General features: G+C 37.6%; 2 protein-coding genes across 3 annotated transcripts in view; one reads left to right on the top strand and one right to left on the bottom strand.

The window, feature by feature from the left end:
- Nucleotides 1–322: 322 nt before the first annotated feature.
- Nucleotides 323–4,077, top strand: selenop (selenoprotein P). The gene is made up of 5 exons (XM_028032794.1): nucleotides 323–454; nucleotides 942–1,172; nucleotides 1,932–2,144; nucleotides 2,255–2,372; nucleotides 2,465–4,077. The coding sequence occupies exons 2-5, from the start codon at nucleotides 970–972 to the stop codon at nucleotides 3,143–3,145; spliced, it is 1,215 nt and encodes a 404-aa protein (XP_027888595.1). The 5' UTR covers nucleotides 323–454; nucleotides 942–969; the 3' UTR covers nucleotides 3,146–4,077.
- A 2,955-nt stretch (nucleotides 4,078–7,032) lies between these two features.
- Nucleotides 7,033–20,761, bottom strand: part of ghra (growth hormone receptor a) — a 35,465-nt gene continuing 21,736 nt past the window's right edge. Inside the window, exons 3-11 of one of the 2 annotated variants that reach the window (XR_003597463.1) lie at nucleotides 18,108–18,237; nucleotides 17,845–18,011; nucleotides 16,113–16,291; nucleotides 15,385–15,538; nucleotides 14,773–14,863; nucleotides 13,768–13,837; nucleotides 12,729–12,949; nucleotides 11,720–12,626; nucleotides 7,033–8,637 (exon numbers count right to left, since the gene is read on the bottom strand). Coding sequence is in view for 1 of the 2 variants with exons in the window: in XM_028032793.1 (XP_027888594.1) it covers nucleotides 11,891–12,626; nucleotides 12,729–12,949; nucleotides 13,768–13,837; nucleotides 14,773–14,863; nucleotides 15,385–15,538; nucleotides 16,113–16,291; nucleotides 17,845–18,011; nucleotides 18,108–18,237 (1,748 nt within the window). In the remaining variant the exon portion in view is untranslated. Of the gene's footprint in view, nucleotides 8,638–9,865; nucleotides 12,627–12,728; nucleotides 12,950–13,767; nucleotides 13,838–14,772; nucleotides 14,864–15,384; nucleotides 15,539–16,112; nucleotides 16,292–17,844; nucleotides 18,012–18,107; nucleotides 18,238–20,761 lie in introns of those variants that run through there. The other variant, XM_028032793.1, reaches the window with a different exon arrangement.

The raw sequence follows: 20,761 nt of genomic DNA, 5'->3' as shown, positions 1-20,761 counted from the left end.
AATGTTCTTTTCACTTCTCCACTGCTGCAAGAAATTAATATATGATTCCTCAGGTCTTAATCAAAATTTTATTTTACATTCATTTAAAAAAAATAAAATAAAAATACAATTTGATCCCTTTTTCTTTCTTTAGAGCTGATATAGAATACATTAACAAGTCAAGCAAAAATGTTTTTTCTGCACACACATTTGTTTCCTCAAAATTTTCAGTTGCCGCAAAATATTTTTCATGCTCTGTTTCCTCTTAACTAGAGGATTTCATGCACTGTGACTTTTTTAACCAGAGAAAAGTGTTGACATCAGCAGAGAGAACTGAACTTTGTCCTCCATCTACAGAGGAAAAACAACAGGCTGAGTATAAAAGGGGGGGAGCAAAGGAGGAGGCATGTTTTTGTTCGAAGACTTGCAGAGAAAGCAGAGCACAGCAGAGGCAAAGCATTACTTTAAACAAAGGGTAAGTGGCCGATTCCTCCCAAAAAAACAACTTCTGGCTTGAGTTAACTTTGATCTTTATCCTGCATGAATAGAACAAACTTAACATAAGGAATGTATTTCACATTGCAAAGGTTTTGCTAAGTGCACATAATTTAGTTTTTTAGATCTTGTCATTTTTGCACTGATATAACTTTCAGACGATCGTGTACGTAGAAAAGAAGTGAAAACTTGACATTAGAGATAGATTTTTTTTCTCCTTGTTTCAGTTTAAACTTCATCTATAAACATAGAGGTAAAGTGAAACTTTGAGGAAATCTTTCAGTGCTTTTAAACGTTTTAATGCAATTGAAGGGGGTTCAATTCAAGGGGGAAAAATTGTTATCCACATGAATTTTGATTTCATATGCATTCATCTAGCTTTTTTCTGCTGAGTTTGACAAAATTGTTTCTTCTCATTTTGTTTTTCACTTCCTTAATTTCACCCCTCCTGCCTTCTGTACTTTCAGACTGGGGCAGGGAGGAGGCGCCAGAGGGATGTGGGTGCGCCTGAGCTTGCTCCTCACGCTCTGCCTGCTCCATGGGGGCGGTGCAGAGAGTGAGGGCGGCGGGCCTCGCTGTCAGCCCCCATCGACATGGATGATCGGGGAGGTGGAACCGATGAAGGGCACAGCAGGCCAAGTAACAGTGGTTGCCCTGTTACAAGCCACCTGACTGTTTTGCTTGGTGCAGGCCTCCAGGTATGGATCAGCCCCAGTTTGTTATGCTCTATTTACTTTCACTTTTAATTAAAAAATACCAAAGTAAGCAGCGAAGTACAACTCGGGAAAAAAAAACACTCAGACTGAAATCCTGACTGCTGCCACATTTAATTTATGTGGAAGGTCAGCAATAATGAAGAAGTCACTTAAGTAGAACCTATCTTATATTAAGTATAGGTCGAAAGATCTCAAAAAGCAACATGTGACCAGATCTAAAGTAACTCAAGACCAGATAAGAAACAAAGTCAGTGAGATCTGTCAGTCTGGAAAGGCTTACAAATCCACTTTTAAGATGGAAATACTAGGAGAACACCCCCTGACGCTGTTTGGCCGGGTGTACAAGCAGCCAGTTCAGTAGGTTATCATGGCTGCCGCAAAAATAAGTAGCAGGTATAACCTATTTAATACACTTCTAACAGTAAGACTACAAATCCTATCAAACCAGAGGTAGATGATTCCATTAATACATACCATTATTTGAAGACATGTTCATTTAGTGTTCGAAGGCACAATTCTGGATAAAAGGGGTTCAATAAAGTTCTGAAATAAAATAAAATAAAATATTAACTAAAGAAATAAAATTACACCCCTCTGAAAAAAATTAATAAATAATCCTTTGTCCAAGAAGTGAATATTCAAGGGAATGAATATTCAAACACAACTTTCTTACGTTCTTAATAAACATATTACTTTCTAATATAAATCAACTCTACGTTCCGTTGTGCATTTTCCACACAGAATTGATGGTCTGCGCCAGAAATTGGAGGCTCAGGGACTGAATGACGTGGTTTACATGGTCATCAACCACCAGGGGGAGCAAGCCCAGCGACTCCACCCCCTACTGGCTCAGAGGCTGTCAGATAAGATCTCACTGTACAAACAGGGTGAACAACAACCTGATGTTTGGCAGACCCTGAATGGAAAGAAAGACGACTTCATCATCTATGACAGGTTTGTTATGTGCTTCAAATGTATTTTACAGAGTGGAGGAGTTTGGAGTTAAACACTATCCCTTGTCTCACAATGTTTTTTAAAATTTTTTTTTATCTTTGTAACCTTAGGTGCGGCCGTCTTACTGACCATATTTCCCTTCCTTATTCTGTTATTGGACATGGCCATATTGAGAGTGCGATCAAAGAAGCCTACTGCAATCGCAAGTGTGGCGCCTGCTCACATGAGGTAAAAGAGATGAAATGACTTCACTGGAACATGTTGTGAGTACTGGAAATTAAAAGTAAAACCCTTTTTGCATTCTCTAATTTTTTTCGCAGACTGCTGAGACTCCAGAGGAATGCAGAGCAACACCAAATGCACAGCCTGATGCAGATGCACCCGCAGCTGTAGGAGACAACACAGAACCTGACCACAGTCGCCATCATGGTCATGGTCATCATGGTCATGGTCATCATGGTCATGGCCATCATGGTCATGGCCATCACGGTCATGGCCATCATGGTCAGCATGGTCATCATCACCATAGGCACCACCCTGATCATCATGGTCATCACCATGGTAACCACAATGGTGATGGCTTTGGCTCTGACTTGGAGCAAAGTCAGCAGGGGGTTAGGCAGGATCATGGTCAGCATGGCTTTGACTCACTGCAGTTACAGCAAGCAGTGGACACAGAGCAGTTATTACAGCAGGCCATAGCAGCCCCTGTTAGGCCTTGAGTGGCAGAAAAAGGAAAGTGAAAGTCAAAGTTCACCTGACAGGGAACCGCAGGCTCCGAAAACGAAACTGCTCCCAAAGCCAGCTGATGCTGACACTGACGCAGGATGTTTGGCGAGGCGGGAAGCGAACAGTCGCTCGGGCTCTGACACTGTGAAGGGGGACTGCTGGCCTCCTGACAGTGACAGGGCCTCACGAGCGAGGCAGCCGCCGATGTCAGGGAGACCTGACAGTGACGCATGCCTTCTGCTGAATGACAGCAGCCTCAGCCAGACCAATGAGCCTGACCCTCCGGCGTTGGGAGCTGAGCATGAGAGCAGCTGTAAGCTGGAACTTATGTCAGCTATCAATGCTAGGGCCGAGTGTTCTTATTACCAACAAGTATTTCCCTGGGAGAGGGGGAAGGTCAATCCTTGATTTAAATGCTGGAAAAGATCAGAACACGAAATGCGTCCAGCTGTAATATTCAAATTTGTAGATTTCACATTTGATAAAAGTATGCTGTTCCAACTAACTTGCCTTGTTTTACCATGGATTGCCTCCCCCTCTCTCTCAGGTGGTCAATGGGATATTATGTCCATAAACTGACTCCTTCATGTTGTTCTCACCTTCCGTTATGAAACCAGATGCGTAAACTATGCTCTAGTGGCGTCTGTCTGATGTTTGGCAGGTGAGAGAGAAGGAGGTAGTTTAAGAACATTATAAACCTTTTACATTTCAGAGAAGAAAACATCTGCAAGTAGAAAAAAAAGCACAAAATGATAATTTAGAGATTACAAGAAAACAAAACAACATTGTGGAGTTGCTTTAACAGAAAGCACAAGTTAATTTCTGGAAAAACAAATGCTACAAAGCAGTCTTATTGTTTAGATTTTTGTTATTGCTCACTTCTGAAAAGATAACAGTTACTGCCATGAATTTCTTTCTGTTTTGCTCTCACTAATAACATCCATGATTTTAACATCCCTTATTTTAAATATTTCAGACTAACATTTATTCAAGATATCTTAAAAAAATAACTATATTGTTTGGATGGAGAGAAAGGGATAACAAGAGTGAATTGATGTGATGAAATGTGCTTAATGACGGTTTCTGTGGGAAGATAACAGTCACCAGGAAATCCTGATGCTAGCACAGAGAGTTGCATTGTGTTGGGGTTTTTGGACATGATACTATAGAAAGTTTAATAAAGATGGTCAATTTACTTTTGTAATTTGTGTTTATGTTCTTGATAAAGAATATTGTGAAGAGCCTGTTCTTGACAATATTCAAGAATATGTAAAAAAAAAAAAAAAAAAAAAAAAGCATTACATTCATTTAGGGGCATCAAGGAAAGGGGGCCCGATTATGAATGCATGCCACACTTTTCAGATTCTAATTTGTACAAAAAAACAAAAAACGATCTCATAAAAGTAATTTGAAAACATAAAATATAAAATTGTGTGGCTTTGTTGTGACAAATACATAGAAGTTCAAGGGGTGTGAATACTTCAACAAAGCACTGAATGCATTTTTTAAAGTTTGAGATTTTGTCAGTAGTTCTGCTCTGCAATAACAACAGATTGACTGCAGCACTGTTGTCTCCAACATTTTACCTCCTTTTCTATTCACTAATGTAATGATTTTGTTCTATCCAGAATATATTTGAGATATGTGTGTAAAAGAAATGATGCCATTTCCCAAATTTATCAGCAGATGGCATTGAGCATCTGCTCAGCATAAAACCACCTTGTTCGTTCTATTTGCTGACCTGATCCTACCACAGTTATTATGAGCCACACACAAAATTACTGTTTATACAGAGCCTCATCATTTCAGGTCATTACCCAAAGTGACTCATTTTATTTCATTTCAAGGGTCACCTCTGTCTTGCACAAACATGTCACGTCAAAATTCATGTGGAAAAAATAAGAATATTCACGGTCATTGCTTGCAGTGGTGTCGGATGCAACACCTTATCATTTCAGAAAACTGCTACAGGTTTATGGAAACAAATCTGTATCAAATATGACCAGTTGCAGCTTTACACGTTTGTTTTTGATCAACATAACGGCTGAATATTAGTAAAACCTCCTCATGAATTTGAGAACTCAGTCAGAAAACCATCTTCCTAGAATAGCAATTTAGGTTAAAATATATTGTCAGTATTTTTATTTTATTTTTTTTAATGGAGTAAAAACCATCATGATGCCAGATAGAATGAGCATCTTAAGCAAATTTGTTCCATGCAATCACTAAAGCATTGATATCTGTCTGTGAGTGCAATACCCTGTGTTCAGTGTTATGTGGCTGGACTGCCTGTTGGGCTGTATGTCTAAAAAGGTCAACAAGCAACCGGAGGTAATAAATGAGGCAGAGCTTGTGTGGGCGTAATTGGACTGAAGATCCAGTACAGAGGAACGGTGACTTATGGGCAATTACCTGCAATGTCCTGAGACAAAGAGCTGTGAGTGGCCACCTCTCTGATTCAATCAACCCCACACAGAGAAGCGCAGTACACAGCTTCTGTCTTAATTGTCCAATATGCTTTCCCCTCGGTGCACAACTGCTTCTGCAACCGGTTTTTCCTCCCTTAGTTACCCCATCAGAAGCAGCAGACAGAGAATCACATACTTGTGAGCTAATTCACATAGAAGGTCCTCTGTATGGCTTATGAGCGTGCAAACATCCACCCTTCAGTTATCGTACGCATGCAATACATTCTTCAGGCACAATCTACATCAACTGGACTGGATTTGAACTCCAAAAGGGCATATTTGCATGAAGAACCCTTTTCTGAAACTGTGTGTGAATCTTAGTGCATGCTGCTTGTGCGCTTTTATGAAAGTAACAGTACATAATTTGAAGAGTCCTAAATTGATTCAACTGTCAATAAAGGACCAAAAATAATGATATATATATATATATATATATATATATATTTACAGTTAACTTAGCTAATATTTCGTCACCTTTCTAAAATAATGGCCTAAGTAATTTTTTGGAGAAAAAAGGAGGGATTTGTTTTTTACTTAAGTCATTATTTAGGAAGGGGCTATGTACAACAATTAACTTAAACTTAAAAGTGGCTTAAATGGCCCTTGTACCTTGGCAGTGTTTAAGCCTGCGTCATGACTGAGGTCTTTGACACACCGGGACTTGTCATTCATGGAAGTAAAAAAAGTGAGACAAGTTTAAAAATGGCATTCAGTTATATACAGTAAAGGCTTGTTATTATAAAGCAGCCATTTTTGTATATATTTCTTACATTGTTTGCACTGTTTTTGGAGTTGGCTTTAAGCTCATTTTACATGTGCACAGTGACAACAATAAATCAAACAAAAATTCAAGATCATGTGAAATTTGATCTTGCATTATGAACATAAATCAACTTCCCCTTTGGCAGCAAAGGATTGGTGAGGACTACAATCTAGAATGGACTGTTTTTAAAAAATTCTGCAAGTTGCTTTGGATCCAGTTTATGCAGCGTCCAGTGAAAACTTAATGAATATCTGTTTGGAGGAAGTTTTTTTTCTCCACTGTTAGGGATTGGTGCAAAGTCAACAACAAAACTTTTAATCAATATTGCCTACAAAACTTTTAATCAACATTGCCTTCAAATATGTAAATTACTTTCTTAAGAGGCCGAGTTTAAATTTTTAGCGGGCCCAAGTGAGTTCACAAAATGTCAGCTTTGATCCAAAATAGCAAACTTAGGCTACCCTAAGACGTTTCTGTATGTTGTTCAAGCTTTTGATCACTTTGAATCAGCAGTAACCTTTAGAATATACAATGAAGACTTTAAGTCAGCCACAAACATATATAGTGATTGACTCACTGTTAAATTTACAATTTTTATCAAATTTCCACAAGAAACTCATCTCGATGGAGTGGAAGTTTAGGGGACACTGGGGAGCCATTTCAATGTACTACTGCCCCACAGACCTTTATTTGTATAAATATTAAAAGTCCCTAACTGCCATGTAAAGTGTAGAGAGTCTTTTGGGGACTAGTGCAAAAGGCAATTTACTTAGAACAATAAGTAGAAGAGTCAATAAATAAAAAAACAATTGCACTTTCAATGGCAGTAGTATAATAAAATTAGAATTCAAAGTTACAAAGAAAAGTGTGTTTATTTAAGATAAACCCCCCCAAGCCATTTTTAAAGGTTACCAAAAAATGGACAAGATGATGTTATATTTATTTTATTGAGAACTTATTGATCGCACATACAACACCAAAAAGAGAACAAAACAGACAAATCCTCAAGGATCAATACATTTCTTGGCCCTAGGGAAAGCAGCAGTTTTTACACAAGAACATTGGCTCTCGGATGCAAAAAGAAAAAAAAGAACTCAGGTGTAAAAAAAAAGACAACAAAACGGAGTCATAAGAATTAATAAAGCCAGTATCGACCGGTTTATCAACTTAGACTACATTATTATTTTAATTTGTCGTTTGTTTCCAGTTTGCTGGGGGATGAATGACACATGGCAGAGGGCATACAGGAAGTAAGACAGACAGGAGCCATGGAATATTGTAAAAACTAAAAAACAGGATTGACTCAAATCAGCATTTGACTTGAAGTAAATCCTCAAGTCAAGTGGAGAATTAAGCACTTTCCTTAACAAACTGAACGGCACAGGGTATGGTGCTGATAGCTTCAAAAACATTAACTGACGAAAAAAGACTCCAGCAAAATTACTTCCAGGCTAGAGAGAGTGACAAAAGTCAGCCTTCAACGCTGCAGGCCAACATGCATCATTGCAAAAATAATTCACCCCTGTCATAAAGTTCTTTGTGGTCATGAAAAACTGAAATCACACAGAGATACAAACAGGAACATAAAGTTAAAAAGATGAGTATATCACACAACACATATTTAATATGACTTTATAAATGTTCTATCTGGTTTAATCGCCTATAAACTCTATATGAAACATTAAATACTCCATTACAGTACAACAATCTAGCAATCTGTTAGTGTGAAATACGCTTTTTTTATAAACATAAACTCTGTATAACAAAATCAAAGCTTATTCATTTTGAAGGTTCCTCAAAGTTTGATTTTTGTGCTGACCAGAAAACGTAATGCTTTTCTGTAGTAACATAGAAATCACACACTTGATTTAGCAAAAAATATAAAATCTAAATACCATTTCTAAATATCACATATATGCTTTATGTGTACAAAGTGCTTCCTCTAAAGTGTCCTTGACATTTATAACCTTCAAATAAAAAACTACCAATTCTGCCATTGTGAAATGAGCGATATGGCAAAAAGAACAATATATACTTAAGGTAGTAAACATCTGCACAGTTGGCTTGAAGAATAAAAAGCACCTCCTAATTTCTTCATCTCACCACCACTATTACAAACACTGCTTAAAACGTTTCCTCAGTTTTATGATTGCATTGTGTATTCCAGTTACACATTCACAGTTTTACCTAAAAAAGAAGTCCTTCAATCTCTGTTCTTGCTATGTGAACATAATGAGAACCTTCTGTGATCACTGGACACTGTGACAAACAAGATACCTAAACAAAACCCATACTTTACTATCACAAAAATTTGACACTGATTACTGCTCTTTCTTGACTTGAACTCAGCCATAAAAAACTGAGTAAAAGAGAAATACATGCACCAAGCAGCATCACCGTGTAAAAGTATAATCCTCAACATAAACCTTTTTATTTGCACAGCACTAGCAGACATATTAAGACATTTTGCGACAGCACAAATTTTGCTGGTATCATCCACATAATGGCAGGAGCAGCAGAGAACTGAGTATTTCTGAAAGAGAAATGGCATATTGTCATCAAATTCACATTTTAAACTTCTCTTTGTAGATCCGATTGATACAAAAAAATACATTGATCCATATATTCAGAATATTTACGTCCAGAAAGGCAAGAAAGCAGCATAAATCACAGACTGGTTGTGTTTTTTTTTTTAACTGTTAGGAAAGTTTTGTTCACGGTGAAGTTCCAGGTGCAGGTTAATAAATTTGGATATCATTAAAAAGGTTTATTACTGTAATTTAGTTCAAATGTATCTGTCATTTTGAGGCTATCAGTCCTGATGTTCTTTTGTCTTGGCACAAAGCAATGTTGATTGGACAGCCACTATAGTAAGTTACAGATGTTACATAAGTACGGTACTCATATTATGCTTGCGATGAGCATGTTGTTGAATCATTAAGTCGAGACATGGGATGAAACATAAGAGGCACCTGATTTCTTTTCAAGAATCCCATTAGGAGTAGAACAGAAACTGGTATAGCCTTTACTGTCTCAAAGTGGGGGAATTACTACGTTAAACATTATTTGTGAAAACAAATAGAAGATGCTGGATTAGGCAAAATATTCTTTATAAACACTGCCTTAAATATTTCATCTACAAAAAGCCTGAAGCTAAGCAAACAAGATTCCAATTTGTTGAGTGTCTACAACTTGTTTTTTATGAATGCCAAGCTCAAAATATGCTGATAAGTATTTTGAATTTGAAAATTGTAGTAAAATGTCAAATAATTTTCAGCACACAAAATGAAAATCTTTTTTTTTCTTAAATGGAAACATTAAGGACAGTATCTTATTACAATAGGGAATGTTCTTTTATGTACTGCATGCATGTTTTGTAGGGCTGCACAGTGGCGCAGTTGGTAGCACTGTTGCCTTGCAGCAAGAAGGTCCTGGGTTCGATTCCCGGCCGGGGTCTTTCTGCATGGAGTTTGCATGTTCTCCCTGTGCATGCGTGGGTTCTCTCCGGGTACTCCGGCTTCCTCCCACAGTCCAAAAACATGACTGTCAGGTCAATTGGTTTCTCTAAATTCTCCCTAGGTGTGAGTGTGTGTGTGCATGGTTGTTTGTCCTGTATGTCTCTGTGTTGCCCTGCGACAGACTGGCGACCTGTCCAGAGTGTACCCCGCCTCTCGCCCGGAACGTAGCTGGAGATAGGCACCAGCAACCCTCCCGACCCCATTAGGGACAAAGGGTGAACGGAAAATGGATGGCTGGATGGATGCATGTTTTGTGTTGATTTTTAACTGTTTGTTGGCACAGAGAAGATATAAATCAATTCATCTATACATAGCAAACAGAGGTACCTTTTGTTAACTGATATGCAGAAATCTAAACCACATTAGCATAGTACCATAGCAATTAAACAAACCATAATACTCCAACAAGCATAGGTTGTTACATAGTGAATGTGGCAGATAAGTACTGTGTAAGCTAGTAACATCTATGGTACACTTTCACAGTCAACTTATTCCAGTTGCTGTCTCTGCAATAACAATGTAGAAAACAGTTCCTCTGCAGAAAGCTTAAAATGCAATAATTTCATAACATGAATGTTCCCTTACTTTTGTTTAATGAATCAAAACAATGTACCGTCAAGCAACTTGGGGCTGCTGCTGGTTCTGTGACACATGTTGAACCACCTTTTGCCTTCCATTAGCAGAAGACTGCCCTATGAAAACTAGGATATCAAATAATGTTTGGATATTATTAGGTTACCGCAAAATAATATTTCAGGTTGAAGTCATGCCCCACATTTGGGGCATGGAGAAAACAGCTGAGGTACTCTCAAGCTATATCTACTAATGGGATGTTATTCTCATGCTATTGCCCTAGTGCAGCGTGAAGAGGGACGCTATATAGGCAAAAGGTTGGTTCCCAAATGTAAGGAAAATCTGAATAAATAAACCCTTACCCTTAAAGTTCTGTGTTGATGTGAACATATAGTTTAATTACTTTTTTTTAGTTAAAGTAACTTCAACAGTGTAACGAGTCCAACAAAATCTATTCAAATTAATCTTGGAATTATTAAGTCAAGTATTTTAGTTTCCTTTTCATGTAAATGATCTGCATTTGTTTTTGCAAGTATTTCCCTGCATTCCTAATTGGAACCTAGTGACCCTTAAAAAACCCTTAGTGGTCAACCTAACTTTGGTTTAATTCTTGACATTTGGTGCAGCTAAAACCAAAAACTATAAAAGATAAAACTTTTATTTTCTTAAAGAAACAAAGACAGAGACTCAAATCTGCATTGCTTTGTTCAAACGTTTCGTGTTCTGTATAAAAATATATCTCTTGTGAAGTACTATCAGTATAACATGGTGAAATAGGAAACTTTGGAATATAGTAAATGTGATAGGCATTAAACCTCAAAAAGACAAGTACTGTCAAAGCCGAATTACTGTGTAGTTAAAAACATGGCTACTGTGTCTTTCTCTTCTCCTCATTGATATACTGACTTCACATTCAATATTAAGACTGTAAGGCAATCTCAGGTAATTTTTCACACATACTGTATATATAGGTATTTTGTCACTTACTACAATCATGCATTGATACAAACTTTGCATTTTGCTTGTGATGTTTTTGTGATGTTATTACCCTTAGTGTGTTTCGGCCAAAAATTCAGCGATTAAGTGGGGACTAATGTAAGAGTACAGTTTTTAGTGCATCTCAATAAATTGCTATACTGTTAAGAAGTTAATTTGTTTCAGCAATTCAATTTAAGTGTACCTCATATATTATGTACATTTATTACACACAAAGAGACATATATATTGCATTTGTTTCTCAAGTTTCTCAAGTTTGATTAAAGGCAATGACAATCCAAAGTTTAGTTTGTAAAAAAATTATTACATCAGGCCAATAAATAATGAAAATATAGAATGCTAACATTTTCAGGGAAACCAAATTTTTGACTTTCAGTAGCTATGACATAATCATCAAAATTGACAGAAACAAATGCTTGATCAATATCATTCTGTGTCAAATCAAACTATTTAAGTTTTTACATTTACTTCTTAAATAGAATTGCTGAAAAAACATTTTCAATTACATTTTAATTTGTTGAGATGTACCTGTATATCTCCCCTCTGTATCATCTGGTTAATTCACACACTTATTCATCCAGTGCCCTGCAGGTTTTTAAGTTTTTTTGGTGGTTATCAGGAATCAGGTAGGGTGACTTCATATTGACGTCCTGTCCAATAAGCCTGTAACTGTAGTTAAAGTCTAATGGTCCTGTCCACTCATGGTGCGAGATTCCCCAGCAGGTCTGGGGTGACGTACCCTACAGGCATTGGGACTTTGAGAGGATGCTGTGGCTGGCACAAAGAGGGAGATTGGCTGTGAGGCGGGTTAAGGAGCAGACTGCGATGCGTGTCTAACTCCTGCACCACTGTGTAGTCTGCAACAGGGGTAAAGAGCTGAGACTGGGAAGGCTCGGGGAGAATATAAGGGGACTCGTTGGTGTCTCCTGTGGCTGCAGGTTTGGTCTCCATTGGCTGAGGCTGTATGGTTTGGTACCCTGCCCCAGGCACCGAAGTGCTGGGAGGAGTGCTGGTCTGCTGGGTGTTGTTCTCGGCGGTGTAGCCACTTCCCTCTGGAACCAGTACAAACAGCTGAAACTGGGGCTCGTTTCTCTTCTGCTCCTTGATGCCCTCAACATCTTCATTTTGCTTTCCTCCTTTCTGTGTTTCCCTCTCTGAACTTGAGGTGTTCTCCTGGATTTTAGGTTGTTGGCCGGGGGACAGCACAACCCCCCCAGATGGCATAACATTGCTGACCTGGGCATATAAGTCTGTGTTGATCCAAGTCTGTGGTCCTCCGATTTGAGTTTGGATGAGGGGCTTTTCACCCGTCTCTGAAGCTGGGGCATCTAGGCAGGTTTTGTTGTCCTCAGGTTGGCCTGGCAGCAGGGACGCCAAATGTTCCGGCAGATCTGTGTCGTAACAGCTGGCCCGGCCTGAGTCATCGTCAGGGTGGCTAGATAAGAAACCCAAGGTGAAAACAATGAGGAAATAACTTCAAATCTATGATACCAGTTAGCATGAAAACAATCCATTCACATGAAAATTTTTAAATTACCTAATGGCGCTGAAACCCTCTACATTCCTGTGTGGGAGACCAATGAGCCTCTGAGTGTCTGAATTATAATTGTCTTCTTTATCTCCACCTTCTGCATCCTCCTCATCCACCTCAATGAACTCCACCCACGGCTCTTCTTGGTAGAAATCTGTTGCATAGGCTGGCAGGCCATCCACACCCCCACCATTCAGGATAAAATTCAGCTCCTCCAGTTTCCCCTTCTACAAAAGATATAAAATATTGATAAAAGCTGTTAAAGCTGCAGTATATAACTCTTACTTGATATTTATCCTGCCACGACATAATGATCATTTTACCAAATATGAAGAGTAGATGTTTTAGAAAATTTACATGCTGTTGCTTTGAGAGCAATCTTTTTCACTTCAGAATATTAGAGATGACATATAGACACAGTGTTGCATATCATTCATTATATTCCCATATTTTTTTTCTTTTGTTAGAAGGTGGATTTGTTCTGTAGCATCTCATGGTATATCATTTATTTCAAAGCTTATCCTATTTTCCTACTTTGACTTTCTTTGTATTTATGCATAAGTCAATTTTTTATCAAAGTAACAACAAAGAGAAAATTATGCAGCACCTTAAATACAGTAATCCATCCATTTTCTAACACCCTTGTCCCTAGTGGGGTCAGGAGGGGTGCTGGTGCCAATCTCCAGCGAACATTTCGGGCGATAAATACAGTAATCACTTCATTAAATAACAACGCATAAATGAATGCCATCTCTTTCATTAATATTACCAATCTCAGATTGGTAATACCAATGGATTTGCTATTATGTAAATAAATTATGCAAATAAATAATAATATGCACAAATAAAAATGGCCATGTAAAAATGTGGATAGTATCGCAGCTTTGACAACTAGCAAGTGGATGAATTTCACTTTAACAGAACACTATTTAAATTTGGCATCAAAATTTGTTGGCAAACAACATGCATGGTATTGGAAAAAGGAAACAGACTTAAATTAAACCAAAAGAGTAAAAAAAAGAAAACACAAGAATATATGCGGTACCTTCAACAATTCTGAATCAATGCCTTTGATTTTGGGTGCAGGAACAGGTGGCAAGAGAATCATCATTATTCTGAAATGACAAAAGAATGTGATAAAGTTAACAATGTTGACAGGAGCATCTTAAAACATAGGGTGACTTTTTTATTTGGATTGGTGAGTGCGGTTTATGATTTATACCTTCAAGAAAAGTTTGTTTTGTCTTTTCTTAGCTGTACAACACCAGCTTTCAAATTTCATAACAGATTAAATTTTCAAGAGTAAGTTTTTGATTGGAGGATTTGTTTGTAAATTTCCATGGCCACTGTGTTTGGAGGCAATATTTACAGAGTGTTTTGTAAAAGTATGTCTTTGCTATATTTTAAATTGGATAAAACCCTTTGAATCAAAACCCTACATGTTCCACTGATGTATGTTTTTCAAAATTAACACAAACCTCTTACAAAAGGTTTTTCATTCTCATCTGTTTGTGGTGAGTTTTATTAAAAAAATCCACTTTGATGATTTTTATAATTTTTTAATGAATAATGATAGATTTACCTTAAATCTGGTCATTATTGGTTTTACTATAATTTACTAAATATTTTATTTTAATTGTAACTTCAGTTTTTTAGTATTAGAATGGATATAAAATATGGATATGTCAAAAATCAGACTGACTATAGAGTGTTCAAATTATTTCACATGACTGTAGCATTTGGTTTCCCTTTCAGTAATCAGTTAGCTTCAAAAAGTATATAAAGAGTCAAATTTTCTATGTCTCTTTTCCCCATTTTCTCAGCTTAAACTTATTAAAAATAAACCGATACATAAGTTTTAAAATATAAAAAGTGGAGTGTAAGATGATTAACACCATGCATTCTGGGGGGAAAAGTGTGGTAAAGATGATGCATGTTTTTTTTGCCGTGCATGAAAAAAAAAAAAAAACAAACATCTTAATATTGCACATAAAGTATTATTGGACATTTCTAAGGTGAAAGCAGAAGTAGAGAAAGAGAAGGTTCTTACCTTTGCTGCTGAGAAATGACTATCAGCATGATGACAATCAGGACCCCCACAACCCCAAAAATGAGAACTAAAGTGAATGGGACAGTAGAATCTGAAAACAAAATGTAGCACAATTTCTGATTAAATTTCTTATATTTTATTTTTGTGAATTCAATAACTTAGCAAGTAATAAGGCAATTATTAAATGGAATGTCCATCCATCCATCCATCTTCTGTTCACCCTTTGTCCCTAATGGGGTCGGGAGGGTTGCTGGTGCCCATCTCCAGCTACGTTCCAGGCGGGAGGCGGGGTACACCCTGGACAGGTCGCCAGTCTGTCGCAGGGCAACACAAAGACATACAGGACAAACAACCATTCACACACCCCTAGGGAGAATTTAGATATACCAATTAACCTAACAGTCATGTTTTTGGACTGTGGGAGGAAGCCGGAGTACCCGGAGAGAACCCACGCATGCACAGGGAGAACATGCAAACTCCATGCAGAAAGACCCCGGCCGGGAATCGAACCCAGGACCTTCTTGCTGCAAGGCAACAGTGCTACCAACCGCGCCACTGTGCAGCCCTAAATGGAATGTGAATTTAATAATTAAATTAGAAAGGCTCTCTCACCTTTACTGGAAATTTCTGTAACTTCAATGAAGATGGAGTCACTGAACTCTCCAAACTTCACAAAGGCCTGCATCCTGGAGCGGATGTGCACTTCGTATTCTTTTCCTATTTGCAGGCCGTAGATCGTCTGCTGGGTGTGTGGCTGCTTCTCCAACTGAAAATGGAAATTTCAAAGAACTCTTTAGAGCATTTTAGCAGAGCAGACAAATGTCCTGACACGTGGAGGGAGAAAATAAACACAGTGGCTAACTTGAAGCAGCACAATGTGCCAAGAGGTTCTTACTTATTTTTGGTATCTGTAACTATGACCTTTTCAAAGGTGGCAAGACTGCCCAGGCCTTTCACATAAATATGATAGAAGACATGTTAACAGAGACATCTGTTGCTATTTTGAAGTTTGCATTTGTCAAACTGGGTGGCCAGGCAATAATAAACAAGCCTATACAAGGTCCCATGCCCTCTGACCCACAGCTCCCTCCCTTCTCTTCCTTCAGAGTTTGTTTTCGCAGAGGGTCCTGCTCCTGCTTCAGTGGGCTTGCCAGCAAAGCTACGGTGCATTTCAGCCACAAGAGTTCAGGAGGGAGTCCAGACGGTGGAAAGGAAACAAAACATGGTGTCTCTACAACCTACCAAGAGTTTACTTTCAAAATTATGTGTAAGTGCTTTCATTTGTGCAAGCTCTCGGGTGTTTTGTGCAGTCAGAAAGAAAGTTTGACGGGAAAACGTACTGCTTCCCAGTTGGTGGCGTTCCTCTCTCTGTACTGGATTTCATACTCAATGCGCATCCAGCCCACGCCAACGTCTGCAGAGGGCGGGGGCTTCCAGCTGACTAAGACATCGTAATTGAGGCCAGAGGGGCTTATGTTCAGCAGGGTCCAGTTTAAAGACACGGGCGGGTCAGGACGCACTGTAAGTGGGGGGAAAAGGGCAAAAGTTTAGATGTGAACATGAGAGAAAACATGCAGCTGTTTACGTCTTTCAATTTCACTGCACTCTCTTGTTTGCACTCTAAAATACTGCTGTGCAGCAATGTTTACGGCATTAGAACATGACTTTTGCACTGTGCTGATATTTTGAGATCTTTCAAATTAGCAAAACTAATATGCTTTCCATTAGCAAAAGGTTTTAGGAAACAAATACAGTGAAGGGAGCAGCATTTTTACAATGTGGTATTTTAGTGGCATTAACAGAAACGCTGACACTGGTAAAAAATTTAACTCACAAAATATGTACATTTATAAGAAAGTGTGTAGAGGAGAAGATTATTCTAAGTTTATTTGGCATGCTGTATTGAAAAGAAATATTTTAGGTTTGGTTTTTATTTTTTGGCCTTTTGGTTGGATAGAACATTTGACCACTGCTTTTAATTTGTCTGTCAAGTTCCCATGAATCACAGGGTGCTGGTCTCGGTCTTTAGCTTCACTGTCTGGCAGACAGTCAGTTTATCTAATGTTTGTTTCAGCCAGCAGCAAAGGCTTATTTTTTTCGTGGCACACAGACTTTCAGACTAACGAAGGTTCCAGAAAATTCTGTGGTGATGACTAAAGCCTTTTTTGAAGACCAGTTTCAAAATTATTGCTTAAAAGCTGAATTACAGAAAATTTAGCACAATTTGAAGTATAAATCAACAATATATATAAAAAAACATTTCTTAGCAAAATCTGAGATCACTGTAAATTGCTTGTCAAATATAAAGTCTTTTTGACAAACAAAAGTACATAAGTCCTTACAGAGATGTTGAGAACTTGCTATGTTGGTATAATGACACCCTATATGTTAAAGATTAAATATTACACACTTTCTTTAATTATGTGGTCAGTTTTCTCTGGCCAAAAAATGTAAGGTGGGGGATAGATTGTTTTGAAAACATATTTTCCCAGAAAGTCCGAATTTCAACAATTCAGATATAAAGTTGGACATCAACATGCAAAAGAAAATAAAGTCAGAAAGTCAGAGTAAGCATGAAAATAAATGATGTTTTTAATGTGACACTTTTAAATAAGATGTTGAACCCCTAAAAATAATGGCACCATAGTCTACAATACTTGTAGTTCATACATTTGTCAGAATTTTCCATAGTGCTACATTACCAATAATAAATGAGTTGCTCATCAAACATAAAGTCTTTATTTATATAACGATTGCCTTGAGTTTTATTAGTATATTCTGTGCATTAAAAAAAACTTGTAAGGAAGCTAAATGCCCAAATACATATCTGTAATGTGATGCTCAGGTAAGTTCTCCTACTAGGACAGAAACACTGATTTTAAATGATATGACAAAGGCAGTTTGAAGTCCCTCAATAGCTTGCCTCAAAAAAAACCAATCCTGATTACAGTTTTTGTCATCAACAAAAATGTCCACTTCAGCTCTGAAGATGATTTTCCTAATGGTTTGTTTGTAATAAAGACAAACAAACAACAACAAAAAAATATTTGTGCAGACAGATTGACTACAAACCTATATTTTCCACTGTGAAGCAGTCGTCTTCATTGAAATAGGTGACGTTTTGGCCACGAAGCTGAACGCAGTAGGGGATCCAAACGGATGTATGGTTGGCATCAAAGAAACACTCTCTGTTTTCATGGATGTATTCAGGACATTCCTTCCATTCACTGGTGGGGGAACTAAACAAAAGAAAATGAAGATAAAAGAAGAAAGGGTAGCTGTAAAGTAAAGTTTTACGACATGCACACATAAATCAGTGTTAAAGCTGCACTCACTCTTTCTTTAGGTAAAATACTCTCAGTGCTCCAGGAGAGGACAGGTTTTGGAGGCTGCCTGGACTCCACCAGCAGCGGAAAGTTTCCTGGTCCCTTGAGATGCAGTCTGTGAAGTGAGGTCCAAGGGTAGCTGTAAAATCAGTGAGACAAAAGCCAGTGTCAGGAAGGTTGGTGGTTTATTCATTTTCAAAAAATGGTTCAGAAATCCCACAATTAAATTAAATGTTGCTGGACCAAGACTTTCCAAAGAATCATTGTACATGCTGATGGTTGTAGCCAGTATGGAAGCAATCCAGTTTATCCCCTCCTTTTAGTTGCATAGGCATTGGAGGCTATACAACTAAATAAAGTCTAAAGAAAGAGGCAAATATTAACAAAGGTAAATAGTGAAGCTAGACTGAAGTTGACAACTGGAGCAGAAAAATGTAGGAAGCCATATCAACTATCCTGCTACAGTAGATATTTAGCTATATATAAAAACATAAATATTATGCAAAACTACCAGAAGTAAAGAAATTTGCACCCTGATATACTCTTGTTCACACAATAAAGAAATGTTTTGTAAGCAGACCCATGTTTGATTTGAAGCCCAATTTATTTTAGTATAGAATGATGCTTTATTTGTCATTTTAGAAGTGAAACTTTAACAAAATCAAATTGACAGGCAAATGGAAGTACACAGAGGCTTATCTTTATTAGAAAAGACAAGCCTATCATAATAAAGTAATGACTAATGGTACAAGATTTCCTGAAGTACAGATTTCTCAAACAGGAAAGCGACACATTTAAATTAATTAAGTTTTCAAAAGAAGGACAATTTTTTTTTGCCCCCATTTATTGGTTTTTCCATAATAAGTTAATTAAATATTGTGATATTGTAATAAATCATATTTGCTCTTAAGTAGAAAAGGCCCTGTACCTCCAAAAATGTTGCCACAATATAGAAAATGGCATTGAGTATTGAATATTTTTTTAGTATTAATATTGAGTTTGACATTTTTCTAGTATCAATATTGAGTTTGACATTTTTGTATTGGGTTTGAGTACCCTAACCCAGTACCCAAAGCTTTTATCCAATACCAGCCAGCGGCTGTTCAAAACATGAGGAAAAAGATAACATGTTCAATCCTACATAAGAAACATCAATTTAGAATGCTTCTTTGCATGCCATCTAGTATTTAATGTGAAAGTGACATATCAGAATCTTTCTCTCCTTTGACATGCTGGCATTTGGACTGTACATCAGCATCTTGTTTTCATTGACTGAGGAAAGCCAACAAGCATCTGATGAAACATGTGATGAGGCAAACAGTAGGTGAAAAGAGCGGAACACAGAGGGTAAATCTACCCTCCAAACATGGATGTGCAGGAATACAAACTGCTGATCTGCAAGTAGGATCAAATTTCAGTCACCAGCCCTTGATCCGTCCACACAGACCTTGAGGTCCTTACTCAGCCTCTTTCATCTCTCCCTTGGCACCTCATCACTCACCATCAACAATCTTCTACCCACTCCTGCCAGAGAACCAGTTTCTCATCCAGCTGGGAGCCTCAGGGCTTGGTGCAGTCATAAATAATCTGCTGAGTGTATCATCGATTTCTGCTCTACTCATTCTATGCTCCTTCTGCTAACTCTGCGCAGAATTATAAATCACAACTAAAATTGGAACATTAACTAGAAATTAAAGACAGACTTCTGCAGAACTTTCTCCACATGTTTGAAGCTTTTCAACATAAAACACAAGAAGACGCTAAATTGGGTGCCAGCAGTGTGTTTACACAACAAATATAAACACACAAACACTTAATCCCTGGGTTTTACAACAAAAACACTCCTCACTAATAAAAATCAGCGCTTTACTACTTTTACTACTTGTAATCCAATGTCAGAGTAACCTCAAAATTCATATGCATTCCCAGTTTTCCTTCACATCATCTTTTTCATGTGGTTCCAAATGGTTCTCCGAATCATACTTTCCTCCTTCATCCCTGCAAATTCCAGCTGATATCAAGAAAACAGCTTCTACAGCGACTGTGTGCAAATGAGGTCCTTTCAACAGAAATGGTTCAGATAGAAAAATAAGCATGTTAATATACACAGAATATGATATTAGGTTTAAATACTTCAAGACAGGCCTACATTATTTTGTGTTACATCACTCCTAACTGTTTGTCCATGGAGGAAATAAGTGAAGGCTCAAAGGTAAACAATATTTTTTATAAGTTAGCTTGAGTGCAGAGGCCAAACGGTGCAGTTATGCTTTGAGAATCTTTTTTTCATTTTTTAAGTCAGCAGTGTGTCCATATAGTGTGTAGTATGCCAGAGATAAAACGTTATGCAACAACACCTGGAAAAACTTACAAAATAAAGCCTCAATCTAATTTCCAGTGCCTCTCTTTTGAACCCCTTTATTGAATTAGTTTCCAAAGATTTATTGTACTGCATCCGTCATCCTGTTTTGGAGTCAGAAAACTAACAAATCTTAAAAGTATGAAACACAAAAATGTTATTGCACATCTTTCAGACACAAAAATAACTTTTTGAGTCACACCTTCTATAACAGGAAGTATGTCAATTAGTGGGTGCATCAACAATGTATACTGGGAGAACGATAAAGGGATTTTTTTGATTGGTGGCACAGAATTTTTTTTAA

The sequence above is a fragment of the Xiphophorus couchianus genome, chromosome 12 (assembly GCF_001444195.1).
Source record: "Xiphophorus couchianus chromosome 12, X_couchianus-1.0, whole genome shotgun sequence".
In the NCBI taxonomy this organism is placed as follows: Eukaryota; Metazoa; Chordata; class Actinopteri; order Cyprinodontiformes; family Poeciliidae; genus Xiphophorus; species Xiphophorus couchianus.
This window is presented reverse-complemented; position numbering and strand designations above follow the sequence as displayed.